This window comes from Triplophysa dalaica, chromosome 11 (assembly GCF_015846415.1).
Source record: "Triplophysa dalaica isolate WHDGS20190420 chromosome 11, ASM1584641v1, whole genome shotgun sequence".
Lineage (NCBI taxonomy): Eukaryota > Metazoa > Chordata > Actinopteri > Cypriniformes > Nemacheilidae > Triplophysa > Triplophysa dalaica.
The window spans coordinates 14,630,950-14,650,240 of record NC_079552.1 but is presented as its reverse complement, the minus strand read 5'-3'; the positions used below and the strand labels follow the sequence as shown (position 1 = coordinate 14,650,240).

At 38.4% G+C, this 19,291-nt stretch overlaps 1 protein-coding gene and 1 long non-coding RNA gene across 2 annotated transcripts; one reads left to right on the top strand and one right to left on the bottom strand.

The window, feature by feature from the left end:
• Positions 1-5,480: 5,480 nt before the first annotated feature.
• LOC130432045 (uncharacterized) lies at positions 5,481-9,059 on the top strand. Its single transcript, XM_056761272.1, has 4 exons — positions 5,481-5,784; positions 6,082-6,800; positions 6,977-7,137; positions 7,782-9,059. Exons 2-4 carry the CDS (start codon positions 6,096-6,098, stop codon positions 8,662-8,664), a joined length of 1,749 nt encoding a protein of 582 aa, XP_056617250.1. The 5' UTR covers positions 5,481-5,784; positions 6,082-6,095; the 3' UTR covers positions 8,665-9,059.
• An 896-nt stretch (positions 9,060-9,955) lies between these two features.
• LOC130431906 (uncharacterized) lies at positions 9,956-12,994 on the bottom strand. The gene is made up of 4 exons (XR_008908363.1): positions 11,608-12,994; positions 11,432-11,502; positions 11,172-11,238; positions 9,956-10,782 (listed from the first exon to the last, which is right to left on the bottom strand). It is a non-coding gene; the product is annotated as an uncharacterized LOC130431906 (long non-coding RNA).
• Between the last annotated feature and the right edge of the window lie 6,297 nt (positions 12,995-19,291).

Here is a 19,291-nt window from a genome sequence, read left to right as displayed (position 1 = left end):
CACCCGGAAGTGACGAGATTTTAGAGAGCTGCGGAAGTGCGCAGCGATTGATGGGCAGCGCGAGAATTAAATCGGCTGATTTTGGCTTGAAATTCACGGCTCAGGATTAATACAATATATATATATAGGAATATATTTCTTTAAACAATATAAATTACATACACTAAACGCGTTATCTATTGGACAGCTACATGATTGAACATGTCATAACAAAACAATGTATTTTGCTTTTTTATAGCCATATTATTAAATTGTATTATTATTTGTATCCCGTTTCACCAGCCATTCTTGTTAAAGAATTTACTCCTGAGTCTAACTGTAGCTCAACAGCGATTCTTGTTGCCATTTTATCATAATTAACCATCCAATGTGTTTTGTACGATATGACGAATGTTACATAACTGTGTGGTTGACGTATAACTTTTCTCAATTTAACATTAACTTATTATAGCATATATGTGACCCTGGCTGGATCACAAAACCAGTCTTAAATGGCACGTGAACATTTTTAGTAAAAGACAAAAAAACATAGTATGGGTTAAAATTATATTTTTTTATTTTATGCCCAAAATCATTAGGATATTAAGTAAAGATCATGTTCCATGGATATATTTTGTACATTTATTACCTTAAATATATAAAAAACTTTATTTTTGTGAGTGGATGGCCTGCCACAGTGCCCCGATTCACAACTTCAATGACAATTTTCTTAATATTTAGATTTTTTTGCACTCTCCTGAGTTTTAATTTTGTTATTGTCCTATTCTAACAACTCCTACATCAATAGAACTCCTTCTATTCAGCTTTCAGATTATGTAAAAATCTCAATTTCGAAAAATTTACCCATAAAACCAGGGTCACATATATACATGTGGTCACTTTTATTTTGAATTGTGTCGAAACAGGTGAAATATTTAAAGATGCTTTCATCCATCCATCCATCCATTTTCTACCGCTTATCCGAACTACCTCGGGTCACGGGGAGCCTGTGCCTATCTCAGGAGTCGTCGGGCATCAAGGCAGGATACACCCTGGATGGAGTGCCAACCCATCGCAGGGCACACACACTCACTCATTCACTCATTCACTCATTCATTCACTCACGCACTCACACACTCACACCCTACGGACAATTTTTCCAGAGATGCCAATCAACCTACCATGCATGTCTTTGGACCAGGGGAGGAAACCGGAGTACCCGGAGGAAACCCCCGAGGCACGGGGACAACATGCAAACTCCCCACACACAAATCGGAAGCGGGAATCGAACCCCCAACTCTGGAGGTGTGAGGCGAACGTGCTAACCACTAAGCCACCGTGCCCCCCCAGATGCTTTCATAATTTCATTAAGCCACCGTGCCCCCCAGATGCTTTCATAATTTCATTAAGCCACCGTGCCCCCCCAGATGCTTTCATAATTTCATTAAGCCACCGTGCCCCCCCAGATGCTTTCATAATTTCATTATTTATTACTAAACTTTCAATGATTTTTTTTTTCAATTAATCTATTTTTCAAAAGACATTTCTCAAATTACCCAATTTTTTGTTCCATAATGCTTGTGAACAAAACATAAAATACAATATTACTTACAACAATTTAAGAAATAACACGTAAATCGCCAACAATCGACGTGCACAGTTATTCTACAATGCAATACATTATATTTTTGATGACCACTGGAACAATTCTAAACGTACCTATCTCGAAAGGACACAAGCTATTTTTAATATAATGTATAGCCACAATATATTATGTGCTTTGTTATCTTTTGCTCAATCGGTTCTAAACTGACGTGCGTCTGTCAACCACTTTCACTGCTTCCGCCTATGTCCACTAGATGGCGCCATGTATCTGTCAGCATCGTTCATTTGCATTGATCATCATGTGCAAAAACTCGGCTCCCAAGATCAAGTTCAAAGCCTTTACTGTCCTATGCACAGCTCCATGCAATTAAAAGATGGTCTGGACTCCAATGTTTCTGGTAATTTTATTGAATATGATTATTATGCAAATGATCATGACAGGCCTTTTTTAAACCTTGAGGTTCACTTTGAAAACATGTTATTAAAAAACATGGGCTTTCAGCACCCTCACTGATCTTCTACAGTGCAAAAGCAAAGTGATTCACTAAAACACCTTTAATGAAACAACATTTTTCCATATAACAGTCACTTTATAGGCCTACAGTGATAACCATGGACAGATGTCTGCAGAAGATCCTACACATATACTGTTTTACATCTCTGTGTTTCTCCTGAAAATAAAATCTAGTTCCTAAAACTGTGTCTAACCGTTCTCAGCCCACAGAAGTTTTTTTGAAGTTAAGATTGTCTCATAAGACATAAGACCACCTCCTCCTCTTTAATAGGCCTATCTTTAAAAAATTACATTAACCCTAACCTCCTAAATTATTTTATTTCTTATCTGCAATTATCAGAACATTTGTAATTTGTGTTGTGCAATACTACTCACCTTGGTAAGTTGTCATGAAATCTCATTGAATTTGCATTCACTCTACTTAAGATCTGTTGTGCTTCCTTGTTGGTCCTTGAGTCTGTTGAATTATATTATTTGACTAGTGGATTTTTAAAAGACTTAACCTTCCAGAAAAACTGTTGTGACTACACAATTATGTGACAGCAATAGTAAATGATGAGAAAAATGTCATAAGATGGTAAAACAAAACAGCAATTTATAAATTATATTTAGTTTTTATTCAACTATCAGTTATTTTTTGGTGAAGTTTTGTCTCTTAACTGTTTTATGAGTAAAAAGTTTAACTTTGATAGGTAAGTATATTTAAATTAAGTAAGCTATAGAGTTTCAGTCATCTGGAGACAGATTACTTTACTAAAGTAGAAATGTAAGTGTATTTTTTAAGAATGTATACAGAAATAACACTCAGGACATTACAACAAGAACAAAAACCTGCAGTTAGTGTCAAAAAAGTATAAAGTTATAAACATCATATGCATATTACGCTGATTTTGGTCCAAGTACACTTAAACATTCCTTATGTCTGCTGACACGTTCAGGTTTAGGGTCAGCTTGCCTGTAAGATTTCAGCTGCTTTTTCATATCATTTCATATCTGATTCTAATTTCTCTTTGTAACATTTGATTTTACATTTTCATCAACTTTTTATTGTAGTAGGTTAAAAACTAAGTTGTTTCATGCTCTGTATCTTTAACTGTTTTCCCTTTTCAAGATAAGATTGTTACTGATTTTGCTAATTATTTTTGTCTCAATATAGTTGAACAGCATTTTGAAAATCTTGCTTAATAAGTGCTTTTTAAATTGAACTCTTATTTTATTGCACTGGTCATACCAGAGATTTTAAACTCCCAGGAGGAGGTGTTTATTTTTAAGAGTGTATGGGCCTTTATGTTAACTTAGAGAACAGGAATATTATATAAATTCCCAGAAACAACAATATATATTCTTTTCACGTCTCACATCGATGCAATAAAGCTGTAAACTGAATCGTTTTATGTATCACAATAGCAGCTCAATTTGTCCCCCAGATAATTTAAGAGTGATAAACTTACAGTTTACAAAGTTTAAAGTGATAACCCCACCCATGAGTCTAACATGATCAGGTATACAAGAGTGTTTCCTGTAAATACCTCAGACTTTAATATAATTATAACATTGGAAATCATTCCTCATTTATTTAAAGGGGTCATATGACATGTCTAAGACAAGTATTTTCATTTGTTTTAGATGGATAATGCAAGGTGTAAACACAATTTAAGGTTAAAAAACGCTGTATTTTCCACATACCTGTGCATATTTGTATCTCCTCTTTGCCCCGCCTCTCTGAAACACACAGATTTTTTACAAAGCTCATCGCTCTGAAGAGCGAGGTGTTTTATGATTGGCCAGTTAACCAGTGCGTAGTGATTGGTCGAAGACTGCAAGCCTGTGACGGAAATGTAATTCCTCTTACCATATTTGGAACATCAGGTTCCAAAGCAATTGCACACACAGGTACGCCCACCTAACTAGCATATACATTTGGGCTGTCAAAGTCAAATCATACCACAAACTGACATAGATTTGTGGGGTTGTGGTTACACGAGGTGTTTCAGGCAGGCATGTGTGAGCATTGATTTTTAGATTGAATCTTTTGTTCCGACACTGTAAATTTTGCCATTTTTCGCTGTCTAAAATGGATGGGCAAATTATATCACATTAAAGACACAGAAAAACACTTATTCGTGCCATATGCCCCTTAAATTCATTTGTGGAATTACAAGTAGGCCTACCCTTACTTCTTGGTCCGTCATGAACTTAATGAACATAAATATACTTTATTTATTAGATAATACAATAAAAATACAAAAATGTGTCAACTTTTATCAGTAAATTTGCCATTTGTTTGAAAGCAATGTTACAATTGAAGATCAAAACACACATGAACAGGAAATGCTCAAACCACTTTTCACTTTGAGCACTTGTTTCATAATTCCTGCCAATTATTTGAGTTGTCTGGCATTCTATAATTTTCCACCTAATAAATTAATAATGTGTAAAAATGAAACAGGAACACATTTTTCCACTTCATCAGAAAAAGGCACATTGGCCAACACAGCAGATTTTACTTCATTTTTATTGTGGCCAATTGCGCAATAAAGTCATTAAAAAGATCATAAAAGACTCACTTTAGACACTTCAGTTCCAGTTTCAAACTTGTGAACCCCGTATGTGACCTTTTGATATACGGTTACACGTCCCAAAAGATTATCGGATGACCCCTCCCCTCCCTGGAAGATCTGTATAGTTCCCACTGTCTCAGCAAAGCAAATAATATTCTCAGAGATCCATCTCATCCAGGACACACTCACTTTGAACTGCTGCCCTCAGGCAGACGTTACAGATGAATGAAAACTCGGACCAATAGACTTAAAAACTGTTTCTACCCCAGAGACATAACTGCACTGTACAATACAAATATTTAAATATTTAGTTATTATCTACAGTACACTATGTGCTATAAGATGGGAACATTTAATGACCGGTATAAATGTGAATGTAATTGTGAATTATTATTGTTATTATTATTTATTTATTTTCCTCACCTTAAGGGTTTGATTTTCTTCAATTTCATTCGTATTCGTACAATGACAATAAAGATATTCATTCATTCATTCATTAAGTACATTTGAGTTTTGTTACTATGTTCCTGCACAAGACATGCATATGCAGGATATTGTTATATAATGTCAAGAAAGTGCAATTACTTTGTTACTTGTCTGTTATTTTTGCTTATTTCTTAACCCGTCTTTCAAATATAATGGACTGGTAGGAAGATTGTTATTAATTTATTTTTTAGTAATGACTTGTACGGCATTGGGCAATATGCATAGTAATCATATTATTCAAGTGGATGTGGCTTGCCGTGGAAGGAGGAGTTTAACAGGGTAGCTATATGTGCTTTTGAATGATGAACTTATTCAGGCACGAGGAAAGGCTCAAGGGTTGGGTTAAGTTAGATCTTGGACACTACATAAGTGACAGAAGAACCGACAGCCACCTCAGATTCTGCAGACCATCCGACGCCTGAAGCCCAGAAGCTGAATTCACATTTGATTGAAACCTTAGCTATTGTACTTAGTATTGTATTTGTTGGTTATTTATTGCATTTAAAAGTTTGTTATAAAAAGAAAAGTAACCAATTAAAAGAAATTAAATAGCTTACAAAAACTGCCTACCTAGGTTTTAATTGAGTTTTTTTAGACTTTGAGCATCAACACATCACAAAGGAGTCTTACGACCAAATTGTGAGTGTTTGAAATACTTATTTAGACTGGACTTTACTTACTTTGCTTTTGTCTTATCACATTAAAATTTCTTCTTCAGAGATATTTAGCAGTTAAACAGATAAGATCTATCTGACTGTAAAGTCTGTGTAACCTTTTAAAAATGTCTGTTCATAACTATTTTAGTTTAGATCAAGCAAATATCAAAGTTTGTCAGAGGTTTTTAAACTTCCAGGGGAATGTGGGTATCCCTCTCAAAGGATCATCTTATTTGTGGCTCCTTGGCATAACAAAGATCTGTGATTTCTCTTTTCACAGTTCCAGCTACAATCATGGAGGATGCAGATAAGTTGTGCGAGTTACTTTTCTTGTGGTTGAAAAAGCGAATGGAGTGTGCTGATAAGCTGTCAGCTCTGGCGCAAGAACTGGAAAATCTGCACAAGGGCACCAACATCTCTCAAGTTGTCGGATCTGTCATTTCAATATTTGGGACAGCGCTTGCCACAGTCTTCACAGCAGGTCTTGCTGCCCCTCTACTGGCCGCCGCCGCCGCTACAGCGGGCAGTGTTGTCAGCCTCACGTCCACATTGGTAGAGACAGGCATATCCATAAGTACCATGAATACAGCTACTGCTTTAATCATAGAAGATCAGAAGATTGGGAAGAACATTCAGGAGCTTCTGCAAGGTTTGAGGGAGAGGTGTGGAGGGATGCAGCTTTGGGCTCATGCCTCTGGAGGTTCCACCTCTGATACTGTGGAATGTGAGGTGGTCACTCTTCTTATGGGGGCTCTGGCTAGACGAAATAAGATTCCGGTTTCTCTGGACATGCTCAGAAGCTTCAACAGCGCCACGTTCTTTCGTCAGGAAGGTGGATTGAATTCTGCTGATGCTCATCGCTTAATTTCCAAAGCTGTTGGCCTTGTTGTCAAACTAGGCAAGAGCGGAATAATGGAGGTTTCAAAAGTATCAGCCAAAGAAATGGTGAAGGACATTGGATCCATTGGTATGAGAACTGCTGTTAAAACAGGATCAAGGGTATTACCTTTTTACTTTTTAAGAGGGTGGAAATTATAATTGTGACACTAAAATTAGTGACCTTTCAAGAGAACTGCATTAAATATGGCAACACTTCTAAAACATGTTAACATTTATAATGTCGATTTTGTGACTAATGCATAATATTGTGTGTTCTTTGTTTTTTGTCTTTCTAGGTGCTGGTTGGTTTAGGTGTGTCTGTGTATGACTTGATTGTGAGTAGTGAAGAACTGGTGAAGGGCAATCAGGTCACAGAAGCAAGCCAGTTCCTACGGGATTCAGCAAGGGAAATACTGAGCGCCGTGAGGAAGCTGAAGGACCAGCTGAATGCAATGCAGTATGATTTTTTATTTCGTAATTACATACCAAAGTTAAATGTCAAATGGTGTCGGCAAAAGTGATGAGATAAACAATATAAAAAAATATGTATGTATATTATACAGCCGCAGAAAAATTAAGAAACCATTTCAGAGACCATTTTCAGTTTTTCTAAATGTACTATTTATAGGTATGGATTTAGGTCAAATTATATATTTTTATAATGTGAACATCTAACAATATTTCTAGCAAATTTCAAACCAAAAATATTGTTTCTATATGCGTTTATTCAGAGAAAATGAAAAGAATAGGTCAAAATAACAGAAACGATGCTGTGCATTTTTCAGGTTCAGATTCATTTTTTAGTAATACAACAGTAATATTTATTCATGTATTTAGGAAAAGTTTTTTTTAATTATGTGATTTCCTTTTTATTACAGTTTTCATGAGTCTTGTCATGCTGTCAGTCTTTAACATTGCTGTTGGATGTCTTTATGTCACTCCTGATGTTTGATTTTACTGAAATTCAACAACACTAGACTAGAATGGCCACATTACATATAGAAATTATGATTAAATGACAATTTGGATTGGTCTTAATTTTTACCTGCAGCTGTATAGTTTAACATTTGTATTCTCACAATCCAAAATGTCTCATTTCAGTGAGATCATCCAGAAATTGCTACGAGTGGAGAAGCTTGTCAAGGATTTGGGGGGATATTCCCTTGCCATGAATGAGGATGAGCAAATCCTCATGAATTACATCATAGTAACATGCACTGACAGCACGGTGGTCTCCTGGCTTCAGCAGCCCAATCATCAGACTGAATTTCTGAACCTCATTCGTTTTTTTAATGTGAATTTGATTGGCCTTCTTAAAGATTTGCAGGAGCATCAAGGAAGTCACGTAGACATTGTGATTGTGGCTCATGGCGAAATCACTGATCAGTTTATGCCAGCTAGGTGCCTTGCTCCCTCACCTATCATTGAAACCATTCTGTACACTCCGTGGAACTGCAGTATTGACAGCAATGCTGTGTATTCAATTGCTCAAGGGACCATTAGATTGAGGGATAGAGTTTTCCAAAATAGAAATAATAATAGAGTTCAATTTGAGCCAAACCCTTTGCCCAATCGCTGGAATTGCATGCGAGATTCACGTCCCGACATCCCAATGATCCTTCTGAGGCCTGTGGTTCCTGAAGAAGAAGCGTGGAGAGAGTTTCAGGCCCTACAAAGTGTAGGCATGGAATTAGATGGCCGTGTTATTATTCCATATATTGTCCCACAAGCTTTGGTAAATGCGTATGGGAAGATTCCTTTGTATGTGTTTATATTTGCGGCATGGTTTATACTCATTATAACAGGAACGAAAGCCACTGTTCACCTGGGTGCTTGTTTGGGCCGTGCGGGAAGCACACAAAGGCCACAGAGGTGGCGGGCACAATACGCATATACAAATGATGGAACCTTTATGACTGCAAATGTAGATATGGTGAATGTTAACTCTGTGTTATTCAGAGCCTTAAGATCCATGTTTGACTGAAATATAAGATGAATGACTGTCATGAAGTCAACAACAGCTGGATCCTACCTGTTATGCAACCTGTAGCAGACATAAAATAGTTTAGCATTTTTCTTTATATGTTTATATGAAATGTAATTTGAACTCAAGCATCTAGAGTTAATCAGTGAGATTTATTTTGGTTTCTTTACTTTTTTGCACATCTTATATCTTTTAAAATAATTACTTTTGTCAGATAAGTGCTGCATCATTGATTTTATTTAGTTAATAATTTAATCTAGCAGTTTTTTATTTTGCTGTACCCATTGATTTTCTATAACATGGCAAAGAATCAAATCTGAAATATATCCAGAAACCTGATTCAATTTGATTATTTTAAAGACTTCATGGACTGTACTGTACCTTAAAATAGCTCAAGCTTGTGAACACCATATACACTGTTAAAAAAATTAATTTAATTAAATGAATTTGTTAATTTACAGTAAACTACTGGCAGCTGGATTTGCCTGCACACAGACCTGCTGTAATCTACAATGACAGTTTATTATTGTGAAAACCATTACAGTTATGTGCCGTAGAAATATAAGCTGCACAGTACAATACTGTAAGGATTTTGGTTTGAATTATACTGTTATCCTGGTGTTCGTACTTTTTATCTAAATTATTTAAGCATGTCACATGATAAACTTTAAAAAATCAAGAAGAATAACTAATTTGAGCATTGGAGCTAACTTCTTGATCTTGTTTAACTTCAGTTCATCATTAATTATTGTTTACAACAGATATGATGTACAAGTAAGCTGAGAGTTGTCTCAGTACTGGCATTACACAATATTAACATAAGCAAAACTCTTCTGAAAGATGGTAACCACGAAAATCAGAAATACAAACAGAATCTCTTCTACATCTTGAAGACAACTGAGCCGTTAACACTATCAAGTCTTACATTTTATTCTACAGCACATAAAATGGCACTTTTTCACAAAATTGTCTCTCCTAATGCTGTCGCATGCAGAGCATTCATCAATTCTCTGCTCTGCTCACGTTACTGACTGAGCAAAAAATACTGTAGTATTCTGTAAAACGGAACGGTTGCTTGCTGTTACTAATTTGCTCGTCAAATGCAATTTCATTTACAGTATTCTTCTACATTTATGAAAAACAGGAAATTACTGTTCAAAATTCTCCGTATTTTAACAGCATTTTTTTACAATGTATGTGACACACAGACCTAAAAGTAATTTGCAAAAGTTTTCATATGCAATCATGTGCACCCCTCATGGCATTAAGTAAACCAAATAAAAGACAGGAGTACTGCTCAGTTAATTCTCATCTTTATTAAGAGAGCACACATTTTACACAGGGGGTCACACACAGTACAGTTTGTCAAAACTATTACACAATAGAATAGAAAGTACACACACAATAAAACAATGACATACATTGAATAAAAAACAATTTTAGGATCACTTTCGACTCAAACTGCACTGCAGGTTACCAACATGTGACCTGCGACAACATATCAAATGTTTCCCGGACAGGATTTAAGCCTAGTCCCAGACTAACTAACTAATTATATGAGTGTCATTGTTTTGTCGTAAAATGCACACCAGTGAGGTTTTTTGTAAAGTATGTTTTTAAAAACAACTTTTTATACTAATTTAACTAAAGACTAGTCCTAATCTAAAATAATACCTGTCCGGGAAACTGCCCCTTAATGTTTTTTTTATATCTTGTGCTTTTACTGTTTGATAGATCTATTCAACTTTTATTAATTCACATACAGAAGGTTCAGCTGAACCATGTATCTTGTTAGATCTTTAAAAAATTAGATTGTGTAATGTTTTTGACTTGTTTGAATTGTACAGTAGTTTTATTTTCCACATTAGTTTTTGCATAACGTTTCAAATCTATCCATTTAGTCTGTAAATTACGACTTGGAATTAAAATGATATAATCCATCTTGATTGGCAACTTTAAGATACTGATGGTTTGATATGATGAGGATTTATAATCATAATGGATTGCTAGCTAAAGGTAAGATGCTTCAGCACTGATTCTCTTTTCCATGCACAGTACCTGCAGCTCTTTTTTATCTTCTCCACGATTGCCACCACCAGAATCAAGGACAGGATACAGCTGCACAGACAGAACAGGAATTAGAAAGGAAGAGATCAATTAATTTTTTTGTTGTTCTCATACTAGAAAAATACTCAACAAACCATGCCAGAATCATATCTCCAGAACACAAGGCTGCTTATGTTTAATAGATTAAAGGTAGCTCCACCTCCATAGTGTGCTTAAGATCAGGAGAACTCTACTGTACGCGATAAGTGTGTCACTTGTCAGGTCACCTGCTCTATGTCACTGTGATAAGGAACTGTGCATGAAGAAAAACCTTGCTGCAGAATTGTACTGCCGACCGTTCTTTTGACATCAAACAGCTGCACTTTAATGCAGTGCTAGCAAAACATTGTAACTACAATTACAATGTTATTATTGTGTCATAACATGATAGTCATTCATACCGATGATCACCTGACCATCATCTGATTAAATCAGACCCATGAGGATTCTTGGCTGTGTGAAAGCAATCTGAAAAACAAAGAGAAACAGCTATGTTAAAGAAGTACTTCATGTTACATTTTTCACTTGTAAGATGGACATTTTTCAAGGGGCTAAGGAAACCAAGATTGACCCATTGACTTTACATAGTAGGAGTAAAAGTACTATGGTCAAGTAAATGAGTTTCATTTTTGGGTGAACTGCTTTAACATGGACATCATACCCACAAAGCTGGTTGCCCATGTGATGTTCAGATTAATGGGTTTAGATGAACATGACCAAGTCTTGATTTATCTGCGAAGACAATCCGAAAGACAAATACAGATATAGCCTAATACACAGATATTATATAACATATTAAATATTGATGTGAACTATTTTTTTAGCTCATTTACGGACCTTCTTGCAAGGAAAACATGTTTAGTGTTCCCCAGACTCAGACCCCTGTAAGAGTATAGAAAATTCAGCATGACCACACCTCATCAGGAGTCGACACAAAGTTGATGGCGGTGTAGTAGCTGTCCTCCTCCTGAGACAGACTGAAGGTAAACTGGTAATCTATGTCATGAAATAGGACAGAACCCAAGCGCAGGCAGACATGGGGTAACAAAGAGACTTTCATTAATAAAACAAAAACCCACAATGGGGCAAAACAGAGAATTTAAATACACAAACAAAGAAAAACTTCCCACAAGGGGGACAAAGCAAACTAGGTGAAAATCCAAAAATAATTCAAGAACACAGTCTTTTTCAGAAGACACGGACAAGGCAATAGGGTGAACAAACATACACAATGAACCAACGCGGGTGTGACGTAAACGTAAAGTGGAACCCTGAGACTGAACGAGCATTCCAGACCCTGAAGGAAGCACTGACATAATCCCCGGTCCTACACACTCCAGACTTTGGCTGCCCTTTCACCCTCCAGACAGACGCATCAGACACTGGACTGGGGGCCATACTGTCCCAGAACAGAAACGGAACGGAACATCCCGTGGTGTACATTAGCCGTAAGCTTACCCCAGCAGAAACTCGGTACGCCACGGTGGAGAGGGCCCTGGTGTTCTACAGCTCTGTTTATTATTTTCTTTTAAATTGATTATATGTCAGTTGGGAAAAGAGTGTGAAATGATGGTCTCAGTGAATTACAAGACAGTAAACAGAAGACATGCTAATTTATAAAGTGATAAACATCAGAGGCACACAATGAGAGATGGACGTACATGGACAGCTGTTCATGGTGTGCCACTCCATGCACTGGCCGTAGGGGAAAGACGCCACATAGGCGTTTGAGTCCACGCATTGCCTCATGTTATTGCACCACATACACTCCGAGATCCCGCTAGTGCACTCGAGAGGACGAGAGGAGTTCTCAGGGTATACGACACTGCTTTACACTGTGATTTGCTGGAGAGATAGCATATGTTTGGTTAAATAGACCAGATATCATTCTGTTAAATAGCCAGTATTGAAAGGTTTATGTCTAGCTTGCTCACTTGGTCATTCACACAGGCTCCCGTTCACAGAGTTCACACAAGTTTTTGAGACTTTTATTATGTTTTTTTGGGTGTTTAACAATGGATGTTCATGTTTCTAATAAAAAAAAAACGCTTTATATTTCACATATTTCAATTCTCTTGTTCACCGCTGTCGGTCTTTTAACAAAACAACCGGATTTCCAGTCTATATGCTTCATAAAATACTTTTTTCATTATTAGGATCTTTTCTTTAAGGGGAAACGCCCATATTTCTAAGAATTTTCTGGGAGCAACTCTTTGCGCTAAGATTTTTCATGAATACGGTGCCCTGGTTTCTAATTGCAGCGCGCTTTGCAGCTTTGAGCAGCGCAGTCAATCGTATGTCATTGATGGCCAGCTATAGTGAGGAATTGATACTCTTATCACAATTTAAATAAACGTTTTATCTCATCATAGGGCATCGTTAAGAGGGCTCCATATATATGATTCAAACGATCTCCAAATCCAGCATTATCTCCACCGTTTATATAACATTCATCACCCAAACAGTGAACAGGGAACAAACAAACACCTGAACTTCGAGAACATATGCTCTCTCTCTCCTGCACACAAGTGAAAGTGACGTCTGCACATGCTCCTTCTCCAAAGCATTAGAAGACAGCACGTTTAACATTGCAAAGAAGTCAGAATGCATGACACATCATTGCGGCACCCTTTTAACGCGCATTTGAACTAAGATAAACTCAACATAATATCTGCGTCTAGCACGTTCAATGTCTTTGGTAATTCCGAGATATTTTTTGCATATCTGTTTCTATTCAGACTTTCTTATGTGCACTTTTAAAACATAAATAGTAGGATAGAAAACCCCACAAAAATAGCCCATTAAGTTACTGCTCCACACCCCACTAACTTGCCGGATCTGCAACACCCCTTGTTCCAACACCTCAGAATTTACAAATTAAGCACCTGCAACACTGTACATAGACATCCTAAAATTGTATGGCCACACACATTAAATGTTACAGGTGACAGAATAATTTTTCTTGGAGGAGGATAAATGGGCCAACTGCTGTAGTGAGTAGACTTCAGGCTTGAGATAGGCAGGTTGGTGGTTTGAAGTCTCGGCCCCCCATCTTTATTTTTCTCATTTACACAGGGGAAACCTCATCTGACAGCATCGTTCTTAGTCGATATACGTTTTCCTTCTTTGAAAGATTAAATGAAATGAGAAGAACCTACTTGTATTGGTTTTGAAAGTAAGCAGAGCAATTGTGAGACAACATTCTATCTCATGGAACACAGCTGGAACAGTATGTGACAGGACAATTCTCAGCTTTGAGATACCGTTCCCCCTGCTAATATTGGCATATTTTACCCATGATTGGCGTCCCTTTCAAGCGGGTCTGTACAATGGGCAGTGCTTTGGGTTCGCCATTGGGGGATGGAAGGCCCGGTCCCCTTTTTTCTTTCTCATTGAACACAGGGGAACCTCACTTGACCACAACATGCTTAGTTGTCATAGGTGCACATATAGTCAAAAACTTTTATTTTGATGCCTGCAGACAAGCAACACTGATTGCCTCATCAAGCATTTATCCCTTTTTTCAGGGACATTCAAAATTGGCAAGGCCACACACACTACATTTTACACATAACAGGATAATATTTAAAGGGAATTGGAGGTAATTTTGGGACAAGGATCTGTTTTTCCTACCTGTCACGTTTCTACCCCATTAAACTTACATTTTTTTTCACACTTACAGCATTTAGTCATATTTACATAGACTGTAAAATGTCAAGGCAACACAAACTACATGTTTCACATGACTGGATACTATTTAAAAGGTTTTAAATGAGTGTGTGTGTGTTAAGATGTACCATCCATACCATATCAGCGAGCTTTCGCTTCTCAGGCTGTTATGATTGGTCGATGCCCCTCACAGAGCACGTGTATTCAAATTTTTTGTCTTTGAGCAATTTTTTGTCTTTGGGAAGCTCTTGTCAGGCACCCAAGGACCGAGACTAAGTGCACAACCTGCTTCATCAACCCCCGGGGGGTGGTTCTACGGCTGGCAGTGCAAATCCCTTGCTGTTATCCTCTACATTGGAAGATGTACATATCGAAGTGACGCAACCTCAAGATGCCGAACACCGTCGGCTATGATAAATACCCAGAGACAGGAAACTCTTTCCATGAGAAAGTGGGCTGTTGGGACCGTCCCAGATCACCCAACCAGCAAGCTTCGATTAGGCAGGGCGCTCCGGAGGTGCTGATAACCCACATGCTTTGGTAATTTCAGTAATTCTCATTTCACCCTTGCTGCTCGCTGTAGCTGACGCCAGGCCGTAGCCACTGCTGTCTACGAAAGGGTAGCAGACTAGGTTATGGCTGGGTCCCAAGGGAACACAGCCACCCTTGACGCAACGTCTGAATCGTCAGGACGTGTCCACAAAGGCTTCCTCAGCATGCTGGAAACCCAAACACTTGAGGCAGACATCGTGTTCGTCCCCCTCCTCGTTGATTGTTTTACACCTACGAGAACAGCAGGACATGCCACGCTGGAGAAATTTGCTCTTTTGTAAAAAAACTTCTGGAACTGGCGGGATGCCCAGGGGAAGTCACTGCGGGAGGGGACAGTCCGCTGCACCATGAATCGTAGGATTCAGCAGAAGTGTAGTAGAAAACGCTAGTTCTGAAGTCAATCATAAATTGAAGGCTCCTAAGAACAAAAAGTCAATGAATGCAGCACGCCGTCTCACTTTTATACCCAGATATCCAGGGGCAGAGTCAGCATGAAAATTTTATTCGCCAACCTCATGGTTCGACACAGCTTCGAGAGACAGACGGAAAGGGAACATAAAGTTTTCTTCAATATCTGGCAGGACTTAAGTTAAATATCCCTTATGGTTTTTATAAATACATTTTCATCCCCTGCAGTCCCACACCTAAACGCACAACCTACCTTGACATCCTGGTTTGCACAGGCAGCGTTTGGTGCTGTTTTGACACTGTCCTCGCATTGGGAAGACACAGTTTGAAGGGCAGTAGGGCACATAACAGGCCTCCCCCTTCCATCCGTCCTCACACACACACTGAACCGTCTCGCTGGAGTTCCCCACACAACACTAACCACGATCAGAGCAGTTATTGTTACACATGTTCAAACTGCACAGGAAACATCCATACTGTTCAAAATACCTGTAGGAGATGTTGAAGCCAGTGAGATCATACGCAGCATCACTTAAGAAGAGCAAAAAGTCAAAGCCAGACAGTGCCACCACCTCTGGGACGGTCTCATTGCTGTTGCTCTCAGGAACAATCAAACCACAGAACAGAAAAGAGAAAAACATGGAACTGTAAGGCCGGTGCCAAGGTGTCCACACCAAAAGGGCACCACATCTTGAGAAACACAGAGCTTCACCCAATACAATGAACTCCCCATAGAGTTTTTGCACCTCCATCTTAGACAGCATAGAGTACCACAATGAACGATGATTCTAAACACACACCTTCACATCTGTTCTCTTCTCCCCCTCTCCTATTTCTCTACAAGTCAACTCAGAGCACGTCAAAGCTCACCCATGAACTGGATTTGACAAATACCATATCTTATTAGAACACAGAATCTTCATATCATATGCATATCTGGTATCATTTGAAATGTCTCAGGGCGATTGGCACAATGGTCTCATTTCCACAGCAGTAGAGCAGATTATAACATAGGTTTGAGGGTTTAAAGATATTCTGCTCACTGTTGAGGGCGTGTCTGTTAATATCCATTTGTGGCCTGATCAGATCCAGGACAGAGTCCTTTACAATGTCAATTGTTGTTGTGTGGAGGAAGGGTATTCTGGTCTGGGTATTTGGGGAAGCTGGCAAAATGTTCAGGGGGATTCTTACTTAGATTAACCCCATAGTGCTTTTGTGCGCCTTTGGACACAGAGCACTAGGGATTATGGATCGGGTAACATGCTCAGTTTCTGCCAACCTCATATTAATATTACAGCAGTATGTTTCTTTCACCGTCGCCTTGCTTTTGGCCAATAAAAGAATAGGATCCCTTTGACCACACAGGGACCCAGAATTAGAAAAACCTTTCCGAAACAATTTGGTGGGAGGGAGTGTATCAAGAAAATAAATACTATGTCATACGTCCAACTTGTTTTTTAATTAGTTGACCATGTTAAGTATGAGAAGCCAGCACGTTTAAGAGTGTAGGATAAGCCTCAGACTCTAATTAATAGTATTATTATATAGTAAAGTGTACATAGGAAACTATGGAATGATTATATAAAGCTGCCATTAGAGGAAGTAAGATTGGTCTATATATCTCTGTGTGGAGTGGTCATGACCTCTGGTTAGAAATAATTGTTGCTTATAATTAAGTATTAATAGTCTAAGGTGACAAAAAAGGTAAGTTAGCGCAATGAGTTGGCAATGGGACGGCCATTGATCTAAGGCACTACCGGTCAAGTGACCTCTTGCAGTGACCAAGACTGGCGAGTTTGTGGCATTAGTGACATGAGAATCGGATGAGTAAATAAAGATTACAGTAAAGCAGGGAAATCAAACATATGTCCAAATTTCACAATTGCTGTCCACGTAATAACCAAAATACAAATAATATAATTCAACAAGGTTTTCCTTTTTTTTGAGTCAGATAATTGTCATGATTCTTGAGGTGGAATCAGACAGGATCCCTTGATTTATGTTGGAGAGAGACTATTTTGGCACCTATTGGTTGCCATACTCTCTCTCTGGTCTTGTCATTGTTTCTGCCCTCCTGTTTACTAGTTAGTTTTAATTAGTTTATCCCCTGCACCTGTCCCCTCTTGATTTGGTTCCCTATATATTGACCTTGTGTCTCTTGTCTTGTGCTGGTTTATTTTTCTGTATCTTGTGTCATGTGGGTGAGTTCCTCTGGTCTGGTCTGGTCTGGTCTGGTCTGGTCTGGTCTGGTCTGGTCTGGTCTGGTCTGGTGTTTAACTTTAGTCTTGTTTAGGTGTAGTTAGCTGTTGTTGCTGTGTCCCTTTATATTATGTTGTTAAACCCCCTTGTGGGGTTTTGTCTTGTTATTATTTATTATTAAAGTCTCGTTATATGACATTATAAAGCAATACTCGCTGTCCCTCAATGAGCCAGCTGCACTTGGTCTTGTATTTTAAATTTCCTGGTCCATCTGAGAAGTAGCCAGAGGGCTTTTATGTTAACAGAAGACAGTTGTGTTAGAAAATATCCATATGTGACTTCCATATGTGATTTTAAAGCTCATTCTAGGAGAAATCATGTTTTTTCCAAAACATTACCAATTTTCCGTCACGTTTGTTATTTAAAGAACCGAAACAGTCTATTTGTAAAATAATAAATTTGAATATATCTATCACTGATTATATTTAAAAAAGCAAAACTTCACTAACAAAACCTGTTAAATTGTGTCAACCTCTCTTAAAGATTAATGATCTTTCCGCATCACACACACAATAATATCAATGTCACGACCATCAGCTGCGATAGGCGCCGTCTCTGTCTCACCTGAAGCGGCCGCCGCAGTCACTGGTCCCCGACCCATCCCGGCTCACACACACACACTAGCCACTGGCTTTGTTGCACTTACGGTTCATGCACGGTTTATCGCACTCATTCAATTCCGTGGCCTCGGCCAGACGGACCAGTCCGCTGAAGGCTACGATGATAGAAGAGATCGGAGCACGGTCCCGTAAAGGCCTAAGTTAGGTGAGTCAGGGCAAGGACCACCCGAATCTCAGCATCCATCGAGGTCCGACAGTCTGTAGACGGGGAAGAAGAACGGAATGCCTGCGGTTCCATTGAAAATCACTGGTTTCTTTACAAAATATTTTCTTCTTTCGCAGTATTCAGTCCTTATGGATGATTATGGCTGCGGTACTGATCGATGCTGCTTTCGATGCTCGGATCTAAATTGGACATCGACATGCAACGGCCGAAATTTCAGTAATTTGCGCGGATCTGCAAATGTAAAACGTGAAACGTACAAAAAAACATTTAAGTTTTCACAGCACGGGATGATACGAAACAGAGATACAAACTGTGCGTTGTATTAAATAAATAAAGTTTATTTAAAAAAGTTCTGGAGGGGCATGATCATCTAATCCATCCAATCAGCGCGCAGCTTTAGCACCTTTCGCAACTCCATCTCCTCGGTTTTTCTCACAGTCGAGGGGAAGGATTTAGGGTCCGGGTCCACATTCAGAGCTCGGAGTCCTTCACCCGGACAGCACGCCAAATATGTGTTTGTTTTCACATCTAACGTCATTAAATGTAAGTGCGAACTCGTGAAAACAATAAACATCGTATGAATTTACGTAAACAAAGTTCGTGTTATTGTCATAGCGTTTTCTTGTCCTATTACACGAAAATTGCACATTACGTATTATAATATATGTTCCTGTTCCGTTTTACTAAGTATTCTGGTAATATCTTCGTGTCGTGGAGCCAGACCTTCTGAATTGACGGTAAAGCGTTTGGTTCTTGTAGTCCAACTGTAGCTCAACAGCGACCCCTGTGGTTTGTGGTATTTAACCAATAAATGTGTTTTGTAAGATTATGATAAACGTTAACGTTA

Bases quoted from the DNA above. Each gene is read 5' to 3' on its own strand.
- LOC130432045 (XM_056761272.1), top strand. From the start codon at position 6,096: ATGGAGGATGCAGATAAGTTGTGCGAGTTACTTTTCTTGTGGTTGAAA. The intron at 6,801-6,976 runs GTATTACCTTTT...TTGTCTTTCTAG, and splicing joins CTGTTAAAACAGGATCAAGG to GTGCTGGTTGGTTTAGGTGT. The intron at 7,138-7,781 runs GTATGATTTTTT...GTCTCATTTCAG, and splicing joins GACCAGCTGAATGCAATGCA to TGAGATCATCCAGAAATTGC.